This window comes from Mytilus californianus, unplaced genomic scaffold (genome assembly GCF_021869535.1).
Source record: "Mytilus californianus isolate M0D057914Y unplaced genomic scaffold, xbMytCali1.0.p SCAF_7, whole genome shotgun sequence".
Classification (NCBI taxonomy): Eukaryota; Metazoa; Mollusca; class Bivalvia; order Mytilida; family Mytilidae; genus Mytilus; species Mytilus californianus.
In genome coordinates, this window is record NW_026262723.1 from 115,370,997 (window position 1) to 115,391,000 (window position 20,004).

The following is a 20,004-nucleotide window of genomic DNA, read 5'->3' on the forward strand; positions in this document are numbered from 1 at the left end:
ATATATTTTCATATATTTTGTTTTACTTCTCACATGCCGTGCGTAAGACTGATGTTCGATCGACCGTTGGTGTGATAAATGTAAATGATTTTTCAATTTTACATTGTATGCTTGTTATCAGATTGTCATTCACCATTAATAGTTATTCATATTCAAAGTATAAAAATATTGTCCATATAAGATCATATAGACTTGCTACAATTCCCTTTCTTTTATTTCTTTCATACTAATTTACATGTCTACTGAAAACTGCCATCATACTGAATGCCCCATTATACTCATTGCCCTTCATCTGCAGTTGACAATATAATGGCAGTAAAATTGTTAAATGCATAAAATTGGAAACAAAATTATTAAGAAGGGACAGACATGTAGCAAGTCTAATGATCACACTAACGGTAGTAATTTAACTGTACTAATTGCACATTTCAACAACAAATGTCTCATCAGTGATGATCTAGGCCAAAATATTTGAAACATCAAAAGCTTAATCAAACCGTAAAGAGGCACACCTGTGTCTGTATCGCTCACCTGGTAAAAAAAAATCGAGTTATTAGGACTTTACTATGCACATATGTATGCTTCAATTACTCTTTGTGTTGCTGAACTCTTTAGCAATTTAAATGCTTAACCTAGCTGCTAAAAGTTTTAAGATAAAAGCCAACAACTGCTGCAATATTATAAAAAAACGATATTTCAGAGGCAATAACTCCAAAAAAAGTTATGACAGTTTTCTCCATTTTTCAGGGTGAATACATTTTTTCATGTTGAACCTTTTTATCGTGTCATATTTTCTTCGAAGCAGGTGAACTAGAAATAAATAGCTTATAAACCAAAAAAATAAGACAAAAAATTAGAGCCAAAGCCAGACAGGAAATGAGAGTTTTTACATATTTCTTTTAATATATCGAAAATTCAATTTTATATTGTATTAAAATAGTTATGATATATAATAAAAAATACTTTATGATTGATGGTGAACCATGTCATGAGGTCTAGCATTTTATATTTTACCACTTATTGTGCATTGTTTCATTTTTGTTTTCTTTTATTTCGCTTCATGGTTTTCCTTGTTGTTATGCTCTTTTGGGGGTCAGGCGAGCTAAAAATGAAGACCTTATACACCCACTAAGCCAAAGCAGGACAAGGAATCAGAGCTTTGCATGAGGGAGATACACATCCATAATAATTCTTATAAAAGATAAAAAAAAATCAATTGTATATTGCATGCTTTTTATGCTTTGAGGGGGATCTTGAAAATTGACTTATTTAAACAAGTATTTTTTTTTGTTTTTTTTTTTATTTTAGTGGGTGAAGGCAAAACTGAATCCATTAACTCATATTTTCAACAAAAAAAAACCCGATTTTATTTTGCTAATTAATTATCACTTTATTTCATAATGCTGAAGAAGCTATATGTATGGTTATAACATTATATAAGTTGAAACTCAGCCTTGAGCTCTTCTTGTGTGCCTATTACTCTAGCTGTAACAATGAGTTCCGTTCCCCCAAAGTGATATTCTACATCAACATATCGTCTTTCTTTTGAAGGATTAGGTATATCTACTACAAGCTCTCCTAATTTCTCACAGCCTTCCTCATCAACATACTTAGTATCATCATTATCGGATACATAAACAGCAATTGTAATCTTCTTCTGCATCTCTTCAAACGTGTGATACTGACAATTACAAACCGTCCCTACAGAACAGAATGTATTCTTTTTCATAAAACGTTCAAACACATCTTTACATCTGAATAGTCCATTTGTTTTGACACTTCGTTTCTTGTCATGTTTTGACTCATCGAATACCGGACGTATGCGCCGTCCATATGCATACCTGGTGAATCTGGACGATACAAAGTCTGGTGTGTGACCGAATAGAACAGCTCCTCTTACAACTGCTAAGGTTGGGTCATCAGGTATTATTATTTCTTTGTCAGGGAATGCTTCCTTTAATGCATTCTGAACAATATCCGACTCAGAGAATCCACCAACTAGAAGGAAATGTGTTACATCGGAAGGCTCTGTCTGGCGTAGTGTCATTTGAATTTCTTCTATTATATGTTCTGTAGTATTTTTAAACAGAGATATTACTACTTGTTTGTCCATTTGTAACTTGTCTGAGATTAAAGTCAGAGAATCTTTGTATTCAGAATCTGCTAACATTTGAGTGAAAGATTTTTCTAGGAAACGCTGACATAAAGTATCTAATGCTGCAACGGGAATTTGAAAGTTTATCTTTGGTCTAGAGCTCTTCCGATTACCAATTTTTCTTTTTAGAATTTCGAATCCTCTAACTAAATCAAAATAACAGCTAGTGTATTCTTTTTTAAGAGTTTCTATCACTGTAGGCCCAACTATTTTCTCGAAAATCTCCATAAAAGCTCTGTCTACAGCAGTCCCACCATAAGCTGCACCTAATGGACGACAAAGTTCCCTGACCTTATTGTGAATTTCTTTCTGATGGGCAGTAATATCAAGTGTTCCACCTAGAAAGACAGACATACATTCACATTTCAATAGTGTATAAAAAATGAGATGTTGTATGATTGCCAATGAGATAACTATTCACTAGAGTTAAAATGAAGTGGTAGTAAGCAATTATAGGCTACCGATCTAAAATCGGTTATGAAAGACCTTATGCTTAATAAATATGTAAAAGATTCAGTTTTATTATGTTGTTACATCTAATATCGACAGCTTAATACCTCCGACACTGGCGACTTCTTTCCGATATTGATAACGTACCTCCGATGTTGATAGCGTACTTCTAATATCGACAACTAACCTCCGTTATCATCAACTCACTATCGATAAAGACAATTACCACGACATTGACAACTTAAATAATTTAATTTTGATATCCACAACACTTAAACTACGATATCACCATACAATCTCGTTATAACACCAATATCGACATAACTCCGATATCGACAACTTACCTACGGCATCGGCAAACTGAGATAACGATAACTTAATTTTGATATTGACCAAAAAAATAACTTTAATATCGACAACTTACCTCCTATATCAACGACTATGAAAGATACATTTTGTTGTGCAATTACAGGACCAGATATGGCTCCAGGCTCTTCATCTATTTTACCGAAAACTTACTTCCGATATTGATAACGCATCTCCAATATCGATAACTAACCTATAATATCGATAACTTACCATTAATAATGACAATTTTAAAATACCGATATCGACATTTTTTTTTCAATTGACAAAATATCACCGATATCGACAACATACCACAAATTTCGACATCTTACATTACACATTAACAACTTAGCACTTTGGACGATAACTTTTTTTTTTATATCGACATCATTTTATTTCAAATTCCACAATATAACCCGGATATCGACTTCCTAACACCGATATAGAAAAAACAAACCTCCAATATTGACACCTCCTCTCCGACATCGACAACTCAACTCAGATGACGAGAACTTTACTTTTATACTGACGACGTAATTCCAATACCGACAACTTACCTCCTATATCAACTACTAAGTAAGATGCACCTTGTTTAACAATTATAGGACCAGATATGGCTCCAGACTCTTCATCCATTTTACGGTAAACATGCTGACAATAGATAGAAGCAGCCTCTGGTTCTAAAGCAATACCCAATCTGTCGCCAGATATTCCAGCCTACAACAATCAAATATTCAAAATCATACTCAAAATCTACGAAAGATACGTCTAACCTTTCTTCTAATCAGTATCCAATGGGTATCCGGGGTATAGGCATGAGGTAACTTTTGGTCTTCTTCTGACCGCAAGTAAAGCCCTTGCTAAAGTGCGGCGTCTGTATGGCTGTGCAGGATGTATAAATACGCAGTCACGTCCAGTCAATCTTAAATTGTCCGTTTATAAATTTATAGATTCAGAATTTAGAAACTCACTCAGGCAGAGTTGACCTAAGATGGATTTGGCTATTATTTTAGGTCCTTTTTGTTCATTTGCTCTTTAATTCATTCGGTTCGTATACATCATTGGCTTTCAAATATTTTGCTTTCAGCTTCCCTGATGATGGTAAATCCAGAAAAGCACTTCGGACGCATGAAGTTTATAATTAAGTTCATGTTTTTTGGTTTTTTTTTTCATATTAGATAAACCCTTATATAGATTTTTAATCTTTGTGATTTTTTTCTATTTCTCTGTCAAATAAGTGTACATGACGTTATACTAGTAAAACAACTTTAATAGCATTATTAATTTTTTTCAAATTTCAATTTACTAATCTGTTGTTGTAGCCCATCACAAAGACATGTTTATATCTTCACCCACTGCTGGTTGACTTGTTTGTGTAATGTATACCTATTTACTCCCACTGCTGGTTGACTTGTATTTGTAATGTATACCTATTTACTCCCACTGATGGTTGACTTGTATTTGTAATGTATACATATTTACTCCCACTGATGGTTGACTTGTTTGTGTAATGTATACCTATTTACTCCCACTGCTGGTTGACTTGTTTGTGTAATGTATATATACCTATTTACTCCCACTGCTGGTTGACTTGTATTTGTAATGTATACCTATTTACTCCCACTGCTGGTTGACTTGTATTTGTAATGTATACCTATTTACTCCCACTGCTGGTTGACTTGTATTTGTAATGTATACCTATTTACTCCCAATGCTGGTTGACTTGTATTTGTAATGTATACCTATTTACTCCCACTGCTGGTTGACTTGTATTTGTAATGTATACCTATTTACTCCCACTGTTGGTTGACTTGTATTTGTAATGTATACCTATTTACTCCCACTGCTGGGTGACTTGTATTTGTAATGTATACCTATTTACTCCCACTGCTGGTTGACTTGTTTGTGTAATGTATACCTATTTACTCCCACTGCTGGTTGACTTTTATTTGTAATGTATACCTATTTACTCCCACTGCTGGTTGACTTGTTTGTGTAATGTATACCCTATTTACTCCAACTGCTTGTTCGTCTAATGTATACCCTATTAGCTCCCACTGCTTGTTGACTTGTTTGTGTAATGTATACTCTATTTACTCCCACTGCTTGTTCGTGTAATGTATACTCTATTAGCTCCCACTGCTTGTTGACTTGTTTGTGTAATGTATACCCTATTAGCTCCCACTGCTTGTTGACTTGTTTGTGTAATGTAAACCTATTTACTCCCACTGCTGGTTGACTTGTTTGTGTAATGTAAACCCTATTTACTCCCACTGCTGGTTGACTTGTTCGTGAAATGTAAACCCTATTTACTCCCACTGCTGGTTGACTTGTTCGTGTAATGTAAACCCTATTTACTCCAACTGCTGGTTGACTTGTTCGTGTAATGTATACACTATTTACTCCCACTGCTTGTTGACTTGTTCGTGTAATGTATACCCTATTAGCTCCCACTGCTGGTTGACTTGTATTTGTAATGTAAACCCTATTAGCTCCCACTGCTGGTTGACTTGTATTTGTAATGTATACCCTATTTGCTCCAACTGCTGGTTGACTTGTTCGTGTAATGTAAACCCTATTTACTCCCACTGCTGGTTGACTTGTTCGTGTAATGTAAACCCTATTTACTCCCACTGCTGGATGACTTGTTCGTGTAATGTATACCCTATTTACTCCCACTGCTGGTTGACTTGTTCGTGTAATGTATACCCTATTTACTCCCACTGCTTGTTGACTTGTTCGTGTAATGTATACCTATTTACCCCCACTGCTGGTTGACTTGTTTGTGTAATGTATATCCTATTTACTCCCACTGCTGGTTGACTTGTTTGTGTAATGTATATCCTATTTACTCCCACTGCTGGTTGACTTGTTTGTGTAATGTATATCCTATTTACTCCCAGCGCTTGTTGACTTGTTTGTGTAATGTATACCCTATGAGCTCCCACTGCTGGTTGATTTGTATTTGTAATGTATACCCTATTTGCTCCCACTGCTTGTTGACTTGTTTGTGTAATGTATACCCTATTTGCTCCCACTGCTGGTTGACTTGTTCGTGTAATGTAAACCCTATTTACTCCCACTGCTTGTTGACTTGTTCGTGTAATATATACCCTATTTACTCCCACTGCTTGTTGACTTGTTCGTGTAATGTATACCCTATTAGCTCCCACTGCTGGTTGACTTGTATTTGTAATGTAAACCCTATTTACTCCCACTGCTGGTTGACTTGTTCGTGTAATGTTTACCTATTTACTCCCACTGCTTGTTGACTTGTTTGTGTAATGTATACCCTATTAGCTCCCACTGCTGGTTAACTTGTATTTGTAATGTATACCCTATTTGCTCCCACTGCTGGTTGACTTGTTCGTGTAATGTAAACCCTATTTATACCCACTGCTGGTTGACTTGTTCGTGTAATGTATACCCTATTTACTCCCACTGCTGGTTGACTTGTTCGTGTAATGTATACCCTATTTACTCCCACTGCTGGTTGACTTGTTCGTGTAATGCATACCCTATTTACTCCCACTGCTTGTTGACTTGTTTGTGTAATGTATACCTATTTACCCCCACTGCTGGTTGACTTGTTTGTGTAATGTATATCTTATTTACTCCCACTGCTGGTTGACTTGTTTGTGTATTGTATATCCTATTTACTCCCACTGCTGGTTGGCTTGTTTGTGTAATGTATATCCTATTTACTCCCACTGCTGGTTGACTTGTTTGTGTAATGTATACCTATTTACTCCCACTGCTGGTTGACTTGTTTGTGTAATGTATACCCTATTTACTCCCACAGCTGGTTGACTTGTTTGTGTAATGTATACCCTATTTACTCCCACTGCTGGTTGACCTGTTTGTGTAATGTATATCCTATTTACTCTTACTGCTGGTTGACTTGTTTGTGTAATGTATACCTATTTACTCCCACTGCTTGTTTACTTGTTTGTGTAATGTATACCTATTTACTCCCACTGCTGGTTGACTTGTTTGTGTAATGTATACCTATTTACTCCCACTGCTTGTTGACTTGTTTGTGTAATGTATACCTATTTACTCCCACTGCTGGTTGACTTGTTTGTGTAATGTATACCCTATTTACTCCCAATGCTGGTTGACTGGTTTGTGTAATGTATACCCTATTTACTCCCACTGCTGGTTGACTGGTTTGTGTCATGTATATCCTATTTACTCCCATTGCTGGTTGACTTGTTTGTGTCATGTATATCCTATTTACTCCCACTGCTGGTTGACTTGTTTGTGTAATGTATACCCTATTTACTCCAACTGCTGGTTGACTTGTTTGTGTAATGTAAACCTATTTACTCCCACTGCTGGTTGACTTGTTTGTGTAATGTATATCCTATTTACTCCCACTGCTGGTTGACTTGTTTGTGTAATGTAAACCTATTCACTCCCACTGCTGGTTGACTTGTTTGTGTAATGTATATCCTATTTACTCCCACTGCTGGTTGACTTGTTTGTGTAATGTTTACCCTATTAACTCCCACTGCTGGTTGACTTGTATTTGTAATGTAAACCCTATTTACTCCCACTGCTGGTTGACTTGTTCGTGTAATGTAAACCCTATTTACTCCCACTGCTGGTTGACTTGTTCGTGTAATGTAAACCCTATTTACTCCCACTGCTGGTTGACTTGTTCCTGTAATGAATACCCTATTTACTCCCACTGCTGGTTGACTTGTTTGTGTAATGTATACCCTATTTACTCCAACTGCTGGTTGACTTGTTTGTGTAATGTAAACCTATTTACTCCCACTGCTGGTTGACTTGTTTGTGTAATGTATATCCTATTTACTCCCACTGCTGGTTGACTTGTTTGTGTAATGTAAACCTATTTACTCCCACTGCTGGTTGACTTGTTTGTGTAATGTATATCCTATTTACTCCCACTGCTGGTTGACTTGTTTGTGTAATGTTTACCCTATTAACTCCCACTGCTGGTTGAGTTGTATTTGTAATGTAAACCCTATTTACTCCCACTGCTGGTTGACTTGTTCGTGTAATGTAAACCCTATTTACTCCCACTGCTGGTTGACTTGTTCGTGTAATGTAAACCCTATTTACTCCCACTGCTGGTTGACTTGTTCGTGTAATGTATACCCTATTTACTCCCACTGCTGGTTGACTTGTTCGTGTAATGTATACCCTATTTACTCCCACTGCTTGTTGACTTGTTCGTGTAATGTATACATATTTACCCCCACTGCTGGTTGACTTGTTTGTGTAATGTATATCCTATTTACTCCCACTGCTTGTTGACTTGTTTGTGTAATGTATATCCTATTTACTCCCACTGCTGGTTGACTTGTTTGTGTAATGTATATCCTATTTACTCCCACTGCTGGTTGACTTGTTTGTGTAATGTATACCTATTTACTCCCACTGCTAGTTGACTTGTGTAATGTATACCTATTAGCTCCCACTGCTTGTTGACTTGTTTGTGTAATGTATACCTATTTACTCTTACTGCTGGTTGACTTGTTTGTGTAATGTATATCCTATTTACTCCCACTGCTGGTTGACTTGTTTGAGTAATGTATACCCTATTTACTCCAACTGCTGGTTGACTTGTTTGTGTAATGTAATCCTATTTACTCCCACTGCTGGTTGACTTGTTTGTGTAATGTATATCCTATTTACTCCCACTGCTGGTTGACTTGTTTGTGTAATGTTTACCCTATTAACTCCCACTGCTGGTTGACTTGTATTTGTAATGTAAACCCTATTTACTCCCACTGCTGGTTGACTTGTTCGTGTAATGTAAACCCTATTTACTCCCACTGCTGGTTGACTTGTTCGTGTAATGTATACCCTATTTACTCCCACTGCTGGTTGACTTGTTCGTGTAATGTATACCCTATTTACTCCCACTGCTGGTTGACTTGTTCGTGTAATGTATACCCTATTTACTCCCACTGCTTGTTGACTTGTTCGTGTAATGTATACATATTTACCCCCACTGCTGGTTGACTTGTTTGTGTAATGTATATCCTATTTACTCCCACTGCTTGTTGACTTGTTTGTGTAATGTATATCCTATTTACTCCCACTGCTGGTTGACTTGTTTGTGTAATGTATATCCTATTTACTCCCACTGCTGGTTGACTTGTTTGTGTAATGTATACCTATTTACTCCCACTGCTGGTTGACTTGTTCGTGTGATGTATACCTATTTACTCCCACTGCTGGTTGACTTGTTCGTGTGATGTATACCTATTTACTCCCACTGCTGGTTGACTTGTTTGTGTAATGTATACTTATTTACTCCCACTGCTGGTTGACTTGTGTAATGTATACCTATTTACTCTCACTGCTGGTTGACTTGTGTAATGTATACCTATTTACTCCCACTGCTGGTTGACTTGTGTTATGTATACCTATTAGCTCCCACTGCTGGTTGACTTGTTTGTGTAATGTATACCCTATTTACTCCCACTGCTTGTTGACTTGTGTAATGTATACCTATTTACTCCCACTGCTGGTTGACTTGTGTAATGTATACCTATTTACTCCCACTGCTGGTTGACTTGTGTAATGTATACCTATTAGCTCCCACTGCTTGTTGACTTGTTTGTGTAATGTATACCTATTTACTCCCACTGCTGGTTGACTTGTGTAATGTATACCATTGTTCGACCACCAGATAAACATCGTTTTGATACCAACATGAAATTACAACAGTGTTTCCTTATGTTTGTGGCTCACAATTTCCCCCATTTCCCCGGTATTAGTGGGGTTGGTGTTGCTCACAATTTACCCCATTTCCCCGGTTTTAGTGGGGTTCGTGTTGCTCAGTCTTTAGATTTCTGTATACTGTTGTTTATATTTTCGTCGTTTTTGGTTTTTTGCCATGACGATGTCAGTATGTCTTCGACTTATATTATGAGTTTTGAATGACTCTTTGGTATGCATGTATTTACAGTTAAAAGTGATAAAACTTTCATTATTTATTTCTGTTTAGTATGTATTAATTGTAATCATGTTTCTATACCTTCTCTGCTGATAGCCTCATGAAAGTTTTTGCCTTGTCTGTCCAAATAGCGGGGACAGTAAGAACCCATTTTATGTCCTCTAACTTTATATGGTTCCCTCCTCTTTCGACATGTTTTAGTGCGTGGTCTTTAAGTGCTCGAATTGCCGTAGAGAAGACTGCTATAGCCGGAAGTGAGCCTCCTCTTATATCAAAAATCTTCATGCTTTCTGATACATCCTGGAATTAAGTGTTGGAACATAATTGTTAAAATCATAAACACTTGTTAATGAACGGAAAAAATTATAAAAAAATAGATATGTACCATATTTTAAAACAAGATGTTCGGCACTCCTCCTTTCCCTTTATATTTTTCAATTAAAATCAACTTATAAATGATATGTATATATAAATTTAGATAGAAAGATTTATTTCAATTTAATATCAATGTTATTATACAATGTTAAATACACAAATAAACAATCACAAATGCAAGCTAAAAATTCAGACTAATTTATACAGTTGGAAAATTTCGTCAAGATGATAATTATGATTCAGATGCGGATATAGGATTTTAACGGGTCGTCCTGACAAGCAATCGTTTGGGTTGATGATAAGGTGCCGGGCCCCCTGTCCCACCCCCTAAATCCGCCTCTTTGATTGTCATTAATTAATTAAACATGCCCACAGGTGCTGCCATTTAGCGTTGTTAGGCTTATCTCCAAAGGGCTCTTATAATTAGTGGTACATGTATAACAATCTAATGACACCATAAAAAATAAAACACACAATCTTGACATCATCATATATACGAAGAAAAAACTCTGATTTTTTAAAAGATGATTTAAATATTATGGTCTTATTCTGGTAACATCCATATCAGATCTCCTCACATGATAATAGATTATTTGCCGAACATACATACACGGATCAAAACGAAGATAAAAAAATGCCTACTTTACGTAAATGAAGTTGCATCTTAAATCTGTCAAAGAAGAAATATCTATCCGTCTCGTTGTCTGTTTGGATGTCTGCATATTCGTTTTCAGCATCATATCCAAAAAAGAACTCTTCTGCATTGTCTTTGTTGATAACAACGCACGTTGGTGTTTTGTACGAGTTCAGGTGATATTTTCCACTATCCCATTGCTGGTTTGCATAAATAACATGCGGATTTTTACGGAAGGAGAATGCATACCCAGAGTATGTGGTACCGAAATCTAATGCCACAACCATCAATGTACTGTCTCCAGGAGTGGTAGTAATGGACGAATCGTCTGCTGTAGCCATGTCAATAGCAAGAATAACCTGTTATAGAAAGACTTTCAGCTTACACATTAATTTACGTCAATCTTACATATTTTAAAACTGCTATATATTTATAATTTACACTGCAATGATAAGTAAATATTCTACGAATTATAAAACTGTTAGTGCAAAATTTACTCAAATAGGTTTTTTTAAATGATAAAAGACTGTTTTCCGGAGTTTCATGTACAAAATATTGCAATATAATCTAATTGAAAAAGAAACAAATACTAACTAAAAATTGTAATTTGCCAACATGTACGTCATTTGCCGGGTCTCTGGTGGATAGTATAGTTATATTAGAAAGGAGCGAACCGATTAAAATGTTTTTCATAGTTCAAGTTCAAGTTCAATAGTTTATTATAGTCTCACCACATACATACAAGTATAAACACAATATGACATTTACATGTTATACACAATATAAAAATTTAGAATGCATGTGCCATTCTTAAAAGAACTATGAGAGACTGTTATATACAATATTAAAACATCAGAATAAAACATAACTTTGCTATTTACACAAAACATAAAAGTGCAATATATATCACCATGCACATTCAAGGATAAAAATGATACATGTACATGTACATAAAAATATAATTTTCAAATTTCAACGATATAAAATACCATTTCGTCGCAATAAAATGTTATGGCAGGTTTTGGCAACAGAACTACAAACATTTTCATTTTTTAATAAAAAAATATAAATTTTTCATCATCTGATAAAGTTAAAACATATTATTATCATATCTATGGCATCAAAGCTTGAAAGACTAAAATTTCTATGAACATTAATTGTTTGTTATTCTTATTTCATTGGTAAGGGCAGTGACGGATCCAGGGGCCGTAGAGGGCGTACGCTCCCCACCTCTAATCACCAAAAAAAATATTATATAATGTTTTTTTATGATTTATATGATTTTTTTGCAGAAAACAGTCCAAAAATTGTTCGCCTCGCTTCGTTCGGCGGTATACATAAACCGTTTTATGGAATTACTATTATGACATTATTGTATTATCAAAAACCCAAGAAGGGCTACAGAATACACTGAATGAGTTAACTAAATATTGTTCCCTTTGGAAACTTGATGTAAACAAACAATAACTAGTAAAAAATAATGATATGCAATTCTAAGGGGAAATCACATTGTAATTATTTTAAAGTAGAAAATGAGCATCTTGAGACCGTTAAATCTTATTGTTACCTTGGAATAATTACATTACATGTATGTTTCATTATAATACGTTATTTTGATTGGCTAACAGCAATCTCGCGTCATTCTGAAATAAACCTTCATTTCATAACTTCCACAATAAAGTGCACAGGTAAATAAAAGAAAAACTTGATAGAAATCGTGTTTTCATGATCATAGCAAAAAAATGTAATTATAAGTATTGAATGCTTCTTTTTGTAAATTTATTGGGGTGTAAAACCGTCGACCGAAGTACATTTTGTATGAAGCGCGGAAGTCATGAAAACACGACTTCTATCAAGTTTTTCTTTTATTTACCTGTGCACTTTATTGTGGAAGCTCGTGTCATCCTGAATGTTACATTTCATTTTGAAATGAATGTTTATTTCAGAATGACGCAAGATAGTTGTTAGCCAATCAAAATAACGTATTATAACGAATCGTACATAACGTATTATAACGAATCGTACATGTAATGTAATTATTTCTTAAATAACAAAAAATAATTCAGGCAATTAAAGTCCTTCCAAAAAAAATCTTATGGAAAAAGGAAGAAAAGCTTGGTTTAAAATTAAAAAAAACCCAGTATCTTTAGATAATTCTTGCAGTATGCTTGAAAATTATTCGACACTTTAAATGTCCCAATCACTCTTTATGGAAGTGAAGTATGGGGTGTAAGCAAAGTGTTCAAAGATTCAGATCAATTTGTACATTTACATATAAAATTTATTAAGGAAATTTTAGGGGTACAGTGCAAAACAACAAATGTAAAATTGTGAATGGAGATGGGGATTATGTCAAAGAGACAACAACCCGACCAAAGAGCAGACAACAGCCGAAATCCACCAATGGGTCTTCAACGCAGCGAGAAAATCCCGCACCCGGAGGTGGTCCTCAGCTGGCCCCTAAATAAAATTGTGTACTAGTTCAGTGAAAATGGACGTCACACTAAACTCCAAAACATATAAATGAACTAAAATTAAAAAACACACAAGACTAACAAAGGCCAGAGGCTCCTGACTTGGGACAGGCGCAAAAATGCGGCGGGGTTTAACATGTTTTGTGAGATCTCAACCCTACCCTATACCTCTAGCCAATGTAGAATAAAGAAACACATAGCAATACGCACAGTAAAACTCAGTTTAAAAGAAGTCCGAGTCCGATGTCAGAATAGGTAACAAAAGAAACTAAGCAAAATGACAATGCTACATAAATGAACAAAGGACTACTAGCAGTTACTGACATACCAGCTCCAGACCTCAATTAAACTGATTGAAAGATTATGTCTTTATCATATGAAAATCAAGTACAATCCCTCCCGTTAGGGGTTTAGTATCATACCATCATAAAATATATGAGAACATAACCCGTATCATGGCAACAACTGGTTTTAGAATAAATGTGTTTATTTCCGATGCAAAGACCCTATGAGTGAATCAATATTAATACCAAAATATGCAATCCTTAATGACTTGACAACAGTATCGTAACTACATCCTTTCCGAATAAGTCTGTTTAAAGGTTTGGTTAGCTTTTGAGGTGAATGCCGACATTTTTGTGCTTTGTAAAGAATATTACAATAAAATATTGGATGTGAAATACCTGAACGTATAAGATGTCTGCATGTTGATTTATATTTACGAATGATGTCCTTGTACCGATGATAAAATTTAATAAATGTTTTGACTAGTTTGTGATATCGAAAACCCTGGTGTAATAATTTTTCAGTAATTCAGAGATTTCTTTCGTTGAAATCAAATACGTTGTTACATACACGAGCGAATCGAACAAGTTGAGATATATATAAACACCATAAGATGGCGACAAAGGAACGTCACCATCTAAAAAAGGATAATTAACAATAGGAAATAAAAAATCATCTCTTTTATCATAAATTCTGGTATTAAGCTTCCCGTTAAAGATAAAGATATCAAGATCCAGGAAAGGACAGCGTTCATTGTTAGTATTAGCTTTATTTAAAGTTAGTTCGGCAGGATAAATCTCTTTAGTGTACATACTGAAGTCGTCATTATTGAGAGCCAATATATCATCTAAATATCTAAAAGTGTTATTAAATTTTTGAATCAGATGTTGTTTCGATGAGTCTTTGCTGATTTTAGTCATAAATTGTAACTCATATATTTAAACAATACAGAAACAGGTCCGCAATAAGTGGTGCACAGTTAGTCCCCATGGGAATTCCGATAACCTGACGATATACGGAATCTCCATAGCGAACAAAAATGTTATCTAGTAAAAATTCAAGGGCAGTTATAGTATCAAAGCAGGTCCAATTGACATAGTTCTTTTGTTTGTTGTTACTAAAAAATGACCTAAAAGAGTAGCTTGTCTAGCTGAGACAAACAGAACTCCTTTGCACTTAAAAATTCAGCTTTCAGCTATAAAATTTCTAAACCACATTGTAAACTCACCTAATTCATCAGTTCATATAAAATATATAATAATGTAGAGAAAACAAGTAAATGGGTTAACATTGTAAAAGACTGGTTAATGGTTAAACAGATTAGGTTTTGGCCATCTTACTTTTGATTCCAGTAATATAAATTATTATATAAATACTATCCAACAAAGAATCGTTGAGGCTAGGATTATCAAATTATGAACTGTTCTATCCTTAAACGTGAAAAACTAAATTTCTTTTGTAAGACTAAAAAAATTGAAAAAGGACCCGTATATCGATATATGTAAATTAAAAAACTGACATATCAGTTTTCAGTAAATTTAAACTCAGTGCCCATTCCCTAGCAATCAAAAGGGGGCGTTATACCAACATTGAAAGAAAACATCGCATTTGCCTATCCTGTAATAGGCAAGAAATTGAGGATGAATACAATATCTTTTCAGTCTGTCCATGTTATATATCGAGGGATACCTTTATACAAAAAATTAATACTAATCATAATTTCAATGTTAGTAAATTCCAATCAGCTATAACACTGAGGCAGTCATTATAAAAATCACCACAAATATATTAATGATTGTCTTTTATTGAGAAGATCTGTATAATTTTTATTTTTTTATTTATTTATATGTATCCTTTTTGTTCATAGATATAGGAAGATGTGGTATGAGTGCCAATGAGACAACTCTCCATCCAAGTTACAATATATAAAAGTAAACCATTTTAGGTCAAGGTACGGCCTTCAACACGGAGCATTGGCTCACACCGAACAGCAAGCTATAAAGGGCCCCCAAAAATTACTAGTTGGACATTAATAATTGTTTATCTGTCAATACACACATATTTGTAGTCTTCTTGTTCATGTGAATACCACTGTCACTCTAAATTAATTATTATCAGTTTATTATTTCAATTGTACTATACTGTATGCCATTACCATTTAATGTAAATGATAATGTGTTTGTGCTAATAAATATTGTCTATTTAAACAAAAACATGTATACACATTTAAACAAAGTGTAATAGACAACACATTTAGTCTTTTGGAAGCCACTGTGACCTGGATAAATATTAATCTCACGGTAAACATTTTCAGTAGGTCACAAGGTCCCGTATGCAAATTGCCTCAGGTCACCAGGTCACTTTTAAGCAAGCTATACAGTTCTATTAACTGATCTGAAGTCGGTTTCACAAAAAAACTTACGACTAAGATTGATCGTACTAGAGATTTACAACAACTGTCGGACTCGGAGTCCGAGTAAGACTACAAATTATACAGGTAATCTCATAATAATTTGAACATTTTACCGTGCTCCATTTTTGCGTGGTGATAGGACAAACCCATTTATCAAATTAATTTACGTTTTGTTTTTCTTTTTACGAAGGGCAGAAAAGGCGCTTTTTCGTTTACGCTCGCTAAGAGATCTGTATAGAATTTTAAACTTTCACAACATTTAGGCAACAACCATTTTTGCTCCTGTTATCTGATAATTTTTATCGTTTACATTAAAAAAAAAACTCCTTTTTAAGTTAAATGGTCCATCATAACTGACGAATTATTTAAAGGGAATTCAATAATACATGTAATGCGACTGTTTTTTTTAAATTTTAATTGGTTAGTTTTTTTTTTATATTTGTTTCCACTGTGTATAGTCTTGGAAGATAGGATAAACATTTTCAATTGAAAGATTGCTAATTGTATCAAACCTTTTGGGTTAGGGTTAGAAATATCCAAACAGCATGCATTTAATTCTTTAAACTTATAAGTCATTCCAGTCATCATCCCTATCAAGTAAGCTGTCCGAGGGTATCATCAGCTCAGTAGTTAGTACTTCGGTACTGACATGATTTATAACAAACCATCTGAAATTGCCCGTTTATAAATTTTGAAATTATACAGAAACTAAGGTTTCAACTCCCTCAGGCAAAGTTGGCCTTAGATGGATATGGCTATTTTTTTAGGTCCTTTTTGGTTTATAGCTCTTCAACGTTTTCGGTCCTTATACATTCTTGGCTTTCAAATATTTGGCATTGAGCGTTCCTGATGAAGGTAAATCCAGAAAAGCGCTTCGAACGCATGATATTTATAACATGTTGTTTTCATTTTTTTGCAACTGTTTGTCTGATTTTAGAAGTGAACAAAAATAACAGAGAATCATACGATGCTTTTTTTCAAATAGACAATTCCACAAAATCATTAACATTTCAGCTATTCAGATCCCAGTATCCTTTTTGAATTGTTTATTGACAAATCAATTGAAAGAGTGTTCTATGTGCATTTCATCAAATACTTTCAGAAGGGAAAAATAAAATTGACCAGCAAACATACAATATATATAAATAGAAATAGAAAGGGCAGAAAGAATCAAAACGACGGGAGTGAGTAGCGTGTGGGAGGAACATGGAAAATACATGAAGTGGATGTACCTATAGGAAAAAAATATACTTATTTGATAATATACAGCCAACGAAAATGTTATTTTATTTTTGGAACTGACATTAAGCTTTCTGTATGATTGTTTGACTTTTCGCAATTCAATCTTCCAGAAAACAAGAACCACTTAACACAAATACACGATGAACAAAAAAAAAACTCATGCTTTAAAGGAGCATCAGGATTAGGTTAAATGCATGTATTTGTTGATGTGGTTCATAAGTGTTTCTCGTTTCTCGCTTTTTATATAGATTAGACCGTTGGTTTTCCCGTTTGAATGGTTTTACACTAGTAATTTTTGGGGCCCTTTATAGCTTGCTGTTCGGTGTGAGCCAAGGCTCCGTGTTGAAGACTGTACTTTGACCTATAATGGTTTACTTTTATAAATTTTGACTTGGATGGAGAGTTGTCTCATTGGCACTCATACCACATCTTCTTATATCTATGATAAGAAATTGCGTTGTTTTTCATTTTTGATAAATATAATAAATAAATAAATAAATAAATAAGACCTGTTGTTTTTATAATTTTGTTTCACTTAATATATGCAAAACGACAACGTTGAACCAAAAACAGTACTTTCAGATGAATATAAATCAACACCGAGGTTTTTAAACAATTTGGGAACCTGTTATGTAGAAAAAATAACTCTGGTTGTAGCATTATCAGTGGAAATTTGTTCCGCTTTCGCTGTAGCATCGTCTGCATTGAAATCTCCATTATCAGGCCCATTTTCCTTTTCTAATGTCATGAGAACTCTTTGGAGGTATCCTCGTCACAAACTAAAAAGTCCTAGTTGAAGTTTGTAGTAGTTTTGTCAATTGCCGAAAACAAGTTTTCAATTAATACTATAATGATTAAACCACAATGCTTACAATATTTTAATTATTTTGGGATCATACCCGTCATTTAATCAGTCTTATTCTGACTCGTATTCGGAGACGAATCGATCGGAGTCATACACTTATTGTAAATCTCTACTAGTCATGAACAATTCAGCATACTTACGACAATGTTAGTCGTACGTTGTTTTTTTTTTTGTGAAACCGACTCATGATTCTCGATTTTGAACATTTTAAAGGTCACACTGTCACAGGTCCTTTTATAGACAAGACAATATTTTATTGGCACAATAAATGGTATAATGACCGAATGGATAAACATGGTAGTAAAATGCAAACAATTATGTGAATATAAAATACATGTATAATGAAAATCTATTGCAATAGATTACTTCTCGCTTTGAAACAATTTGTTACGAAAGAGGAAGATAGTTTTAGTGCCGTGTAAGAATGATTATTAAGTATAAGCTTTATTTTATATATATCGTACAAAGGGGTTCTACTTTTTTTAGTGGTTTGAACATTTTGAATTCAAAAGTCTCTCTGATATTGGAGTATCCTCCACAATGTAGTCGCATGTGCTGTTCATTTTCAATTTCACCACTTTTGCAGATTTCACAAATTATTTGACCCCTGGGCACTTTTAAATATCTTCCTCTTTCAATGGCAAGGTTATGAGCACTTACTCTTAATTTACATAATGAGGATCGATCTGATCTATTTCTTAAAGCATCAACATAAGCTGCACGTTCACTCATTTTGAAAACACTCTGGAAAAATGTTAATTTTGGAGATGCTGAAATATTTGCATGTTGTTCTTGAAAACCCTGGTCAATTATTCTTTGTTTTATAAAACCAAAAAGGGACTTAATAGTGGGTTTAACGTTTGACAAATATGATAAACCTAAACTTTGAATAATAATATTTAACATTTTTACCCAAGGGTTGCTCATTTTTGTGGCATTATATATTTGGTGATCTAAACTTCCTTCTGAAGTGATTACTAAATGGTCCCAGAATTTAGTGCTGGATAACATTATCCTATTTTTTAATGGCAGCCTGGCAAGTTCGGTACGACATGCATCATTCGAGGCCTTACAGTGAACTCCCAAGATTTCTTTGATGAACTTTATATGTTATTTTTCATATGTATCAGACAGTGTCTTTAAACGTCGAGATAATTCCCCAATTTTGCTACAATAAAAGAGAATAGGGGCTACTGAAGAATCAAAAAAGTTTTTCCAGAAGTTTACATGGGTTATCTAATCCTATATGTTTTCTTTACTCTAAAGAATGCTTTCCTAGATTTTTCCATAAGCGAAGTGATGGCGACATTAAAACTGGCGTTATATCCAATATTAATACCCAAGTAACAATATATAATTACTAACTGTCTCTAGGGTTTCGTCATTATAATAAAATTCGTTAATAAATGACTTTCCATTTGAATTGAAAACCATTACTTTTGATTTCTCTGTATTTACTTGTAAAATTGTTTCCAAGAAGAGCAATAATTACTTATATATGAGATGTCAGGTCGCAAGGTCGCCGCAAAACCCCTGTTATTTGACCATGTTGGAGTCACCTATTTGGCGACATTTTAACTTTCACAATGATTCTGTCGTAAAAAAAAAATAATAATAAATCTTACCTATATCATCAGCGTTGTCCAGTAACGATTATCTCAGTCAAGTTATGTGAGTCAATATAGATTTCTGAAAACACATTTCAACACACTTGCAGAAGGTTTTCTTGTACAGCTATTTTTAGTTTACCTTAGTTAACACACTAAACTATAAATATCTTTTAGTGAGTAACTGGATTTTTAAATTCAGTCCAACACCTACACGAA

The 20,004-nt window shown here is 34.3% G+C and overlaps 1 protein-coding gene across 2 annotated transcripts; it reads right to left on the reverse strand.

Annotated features, from left to right (window-relative positions):
• Window positions 1-1,280: 1,280 nt before the first annotated feature.
• On the reverse strand, window positions 1,281-20,004 carry LOC127707935 (heat shock 70 kDa protein 12A-like). Of its 2 annotated transcripts, none has more exons than XM_052212695.1 (5): window positions 19,804-20,004; window positions 10,908-11,258; window positions 9,972-10,190; window positions 3,511-3,670; window positions 1,281-2,493 (listed from the first exon to the last, which is right to left on the reverse strand). In XM_052212695.1, exons 2-5 carry the CDS (start codon window positions 11,238-11,240, stop codon window positions 1,433-1,435), a joined length of 1,773 nt encoding a protein of 590 aa, XP_052068655.1. In that variant the 5' UTR covers window positions 11,241-11,258; window positions 19,804-20,004; the 3' UTR covers window positions 1,281-1,432. The 2 variants fall into 2 exon arrangements, with proteins under 2 accessions (XP_052068655.1, XP_052068654.1); XM_052212694.1 differs by lacking the exon at window positions 19,804-20,004 and adding an exon at window positions 16,584-16,878.

Coding starts and splice junctions, on each gene's coding strand:
- LOC127707935 (XM_052212694.1), bottom strand. CDS start 16,622: ATGCATGCTGTTTGGATATTTCTAACCCTAACCCAAAAG. Junction 11,259..16,583: donor TTCTAACCCTAACCCAAAAG/GTTTGATACAAT, acceptor TTTCTATAACAG/GTTATTCTTGCTATTGACAT. Junction 2,494..3,510: donor CTTAGTAGTTGATATAGGAG/GTAAGTTGTCGG, acceptor CTGTCTTTCTAG/GTGGAACACTTGATATTACT.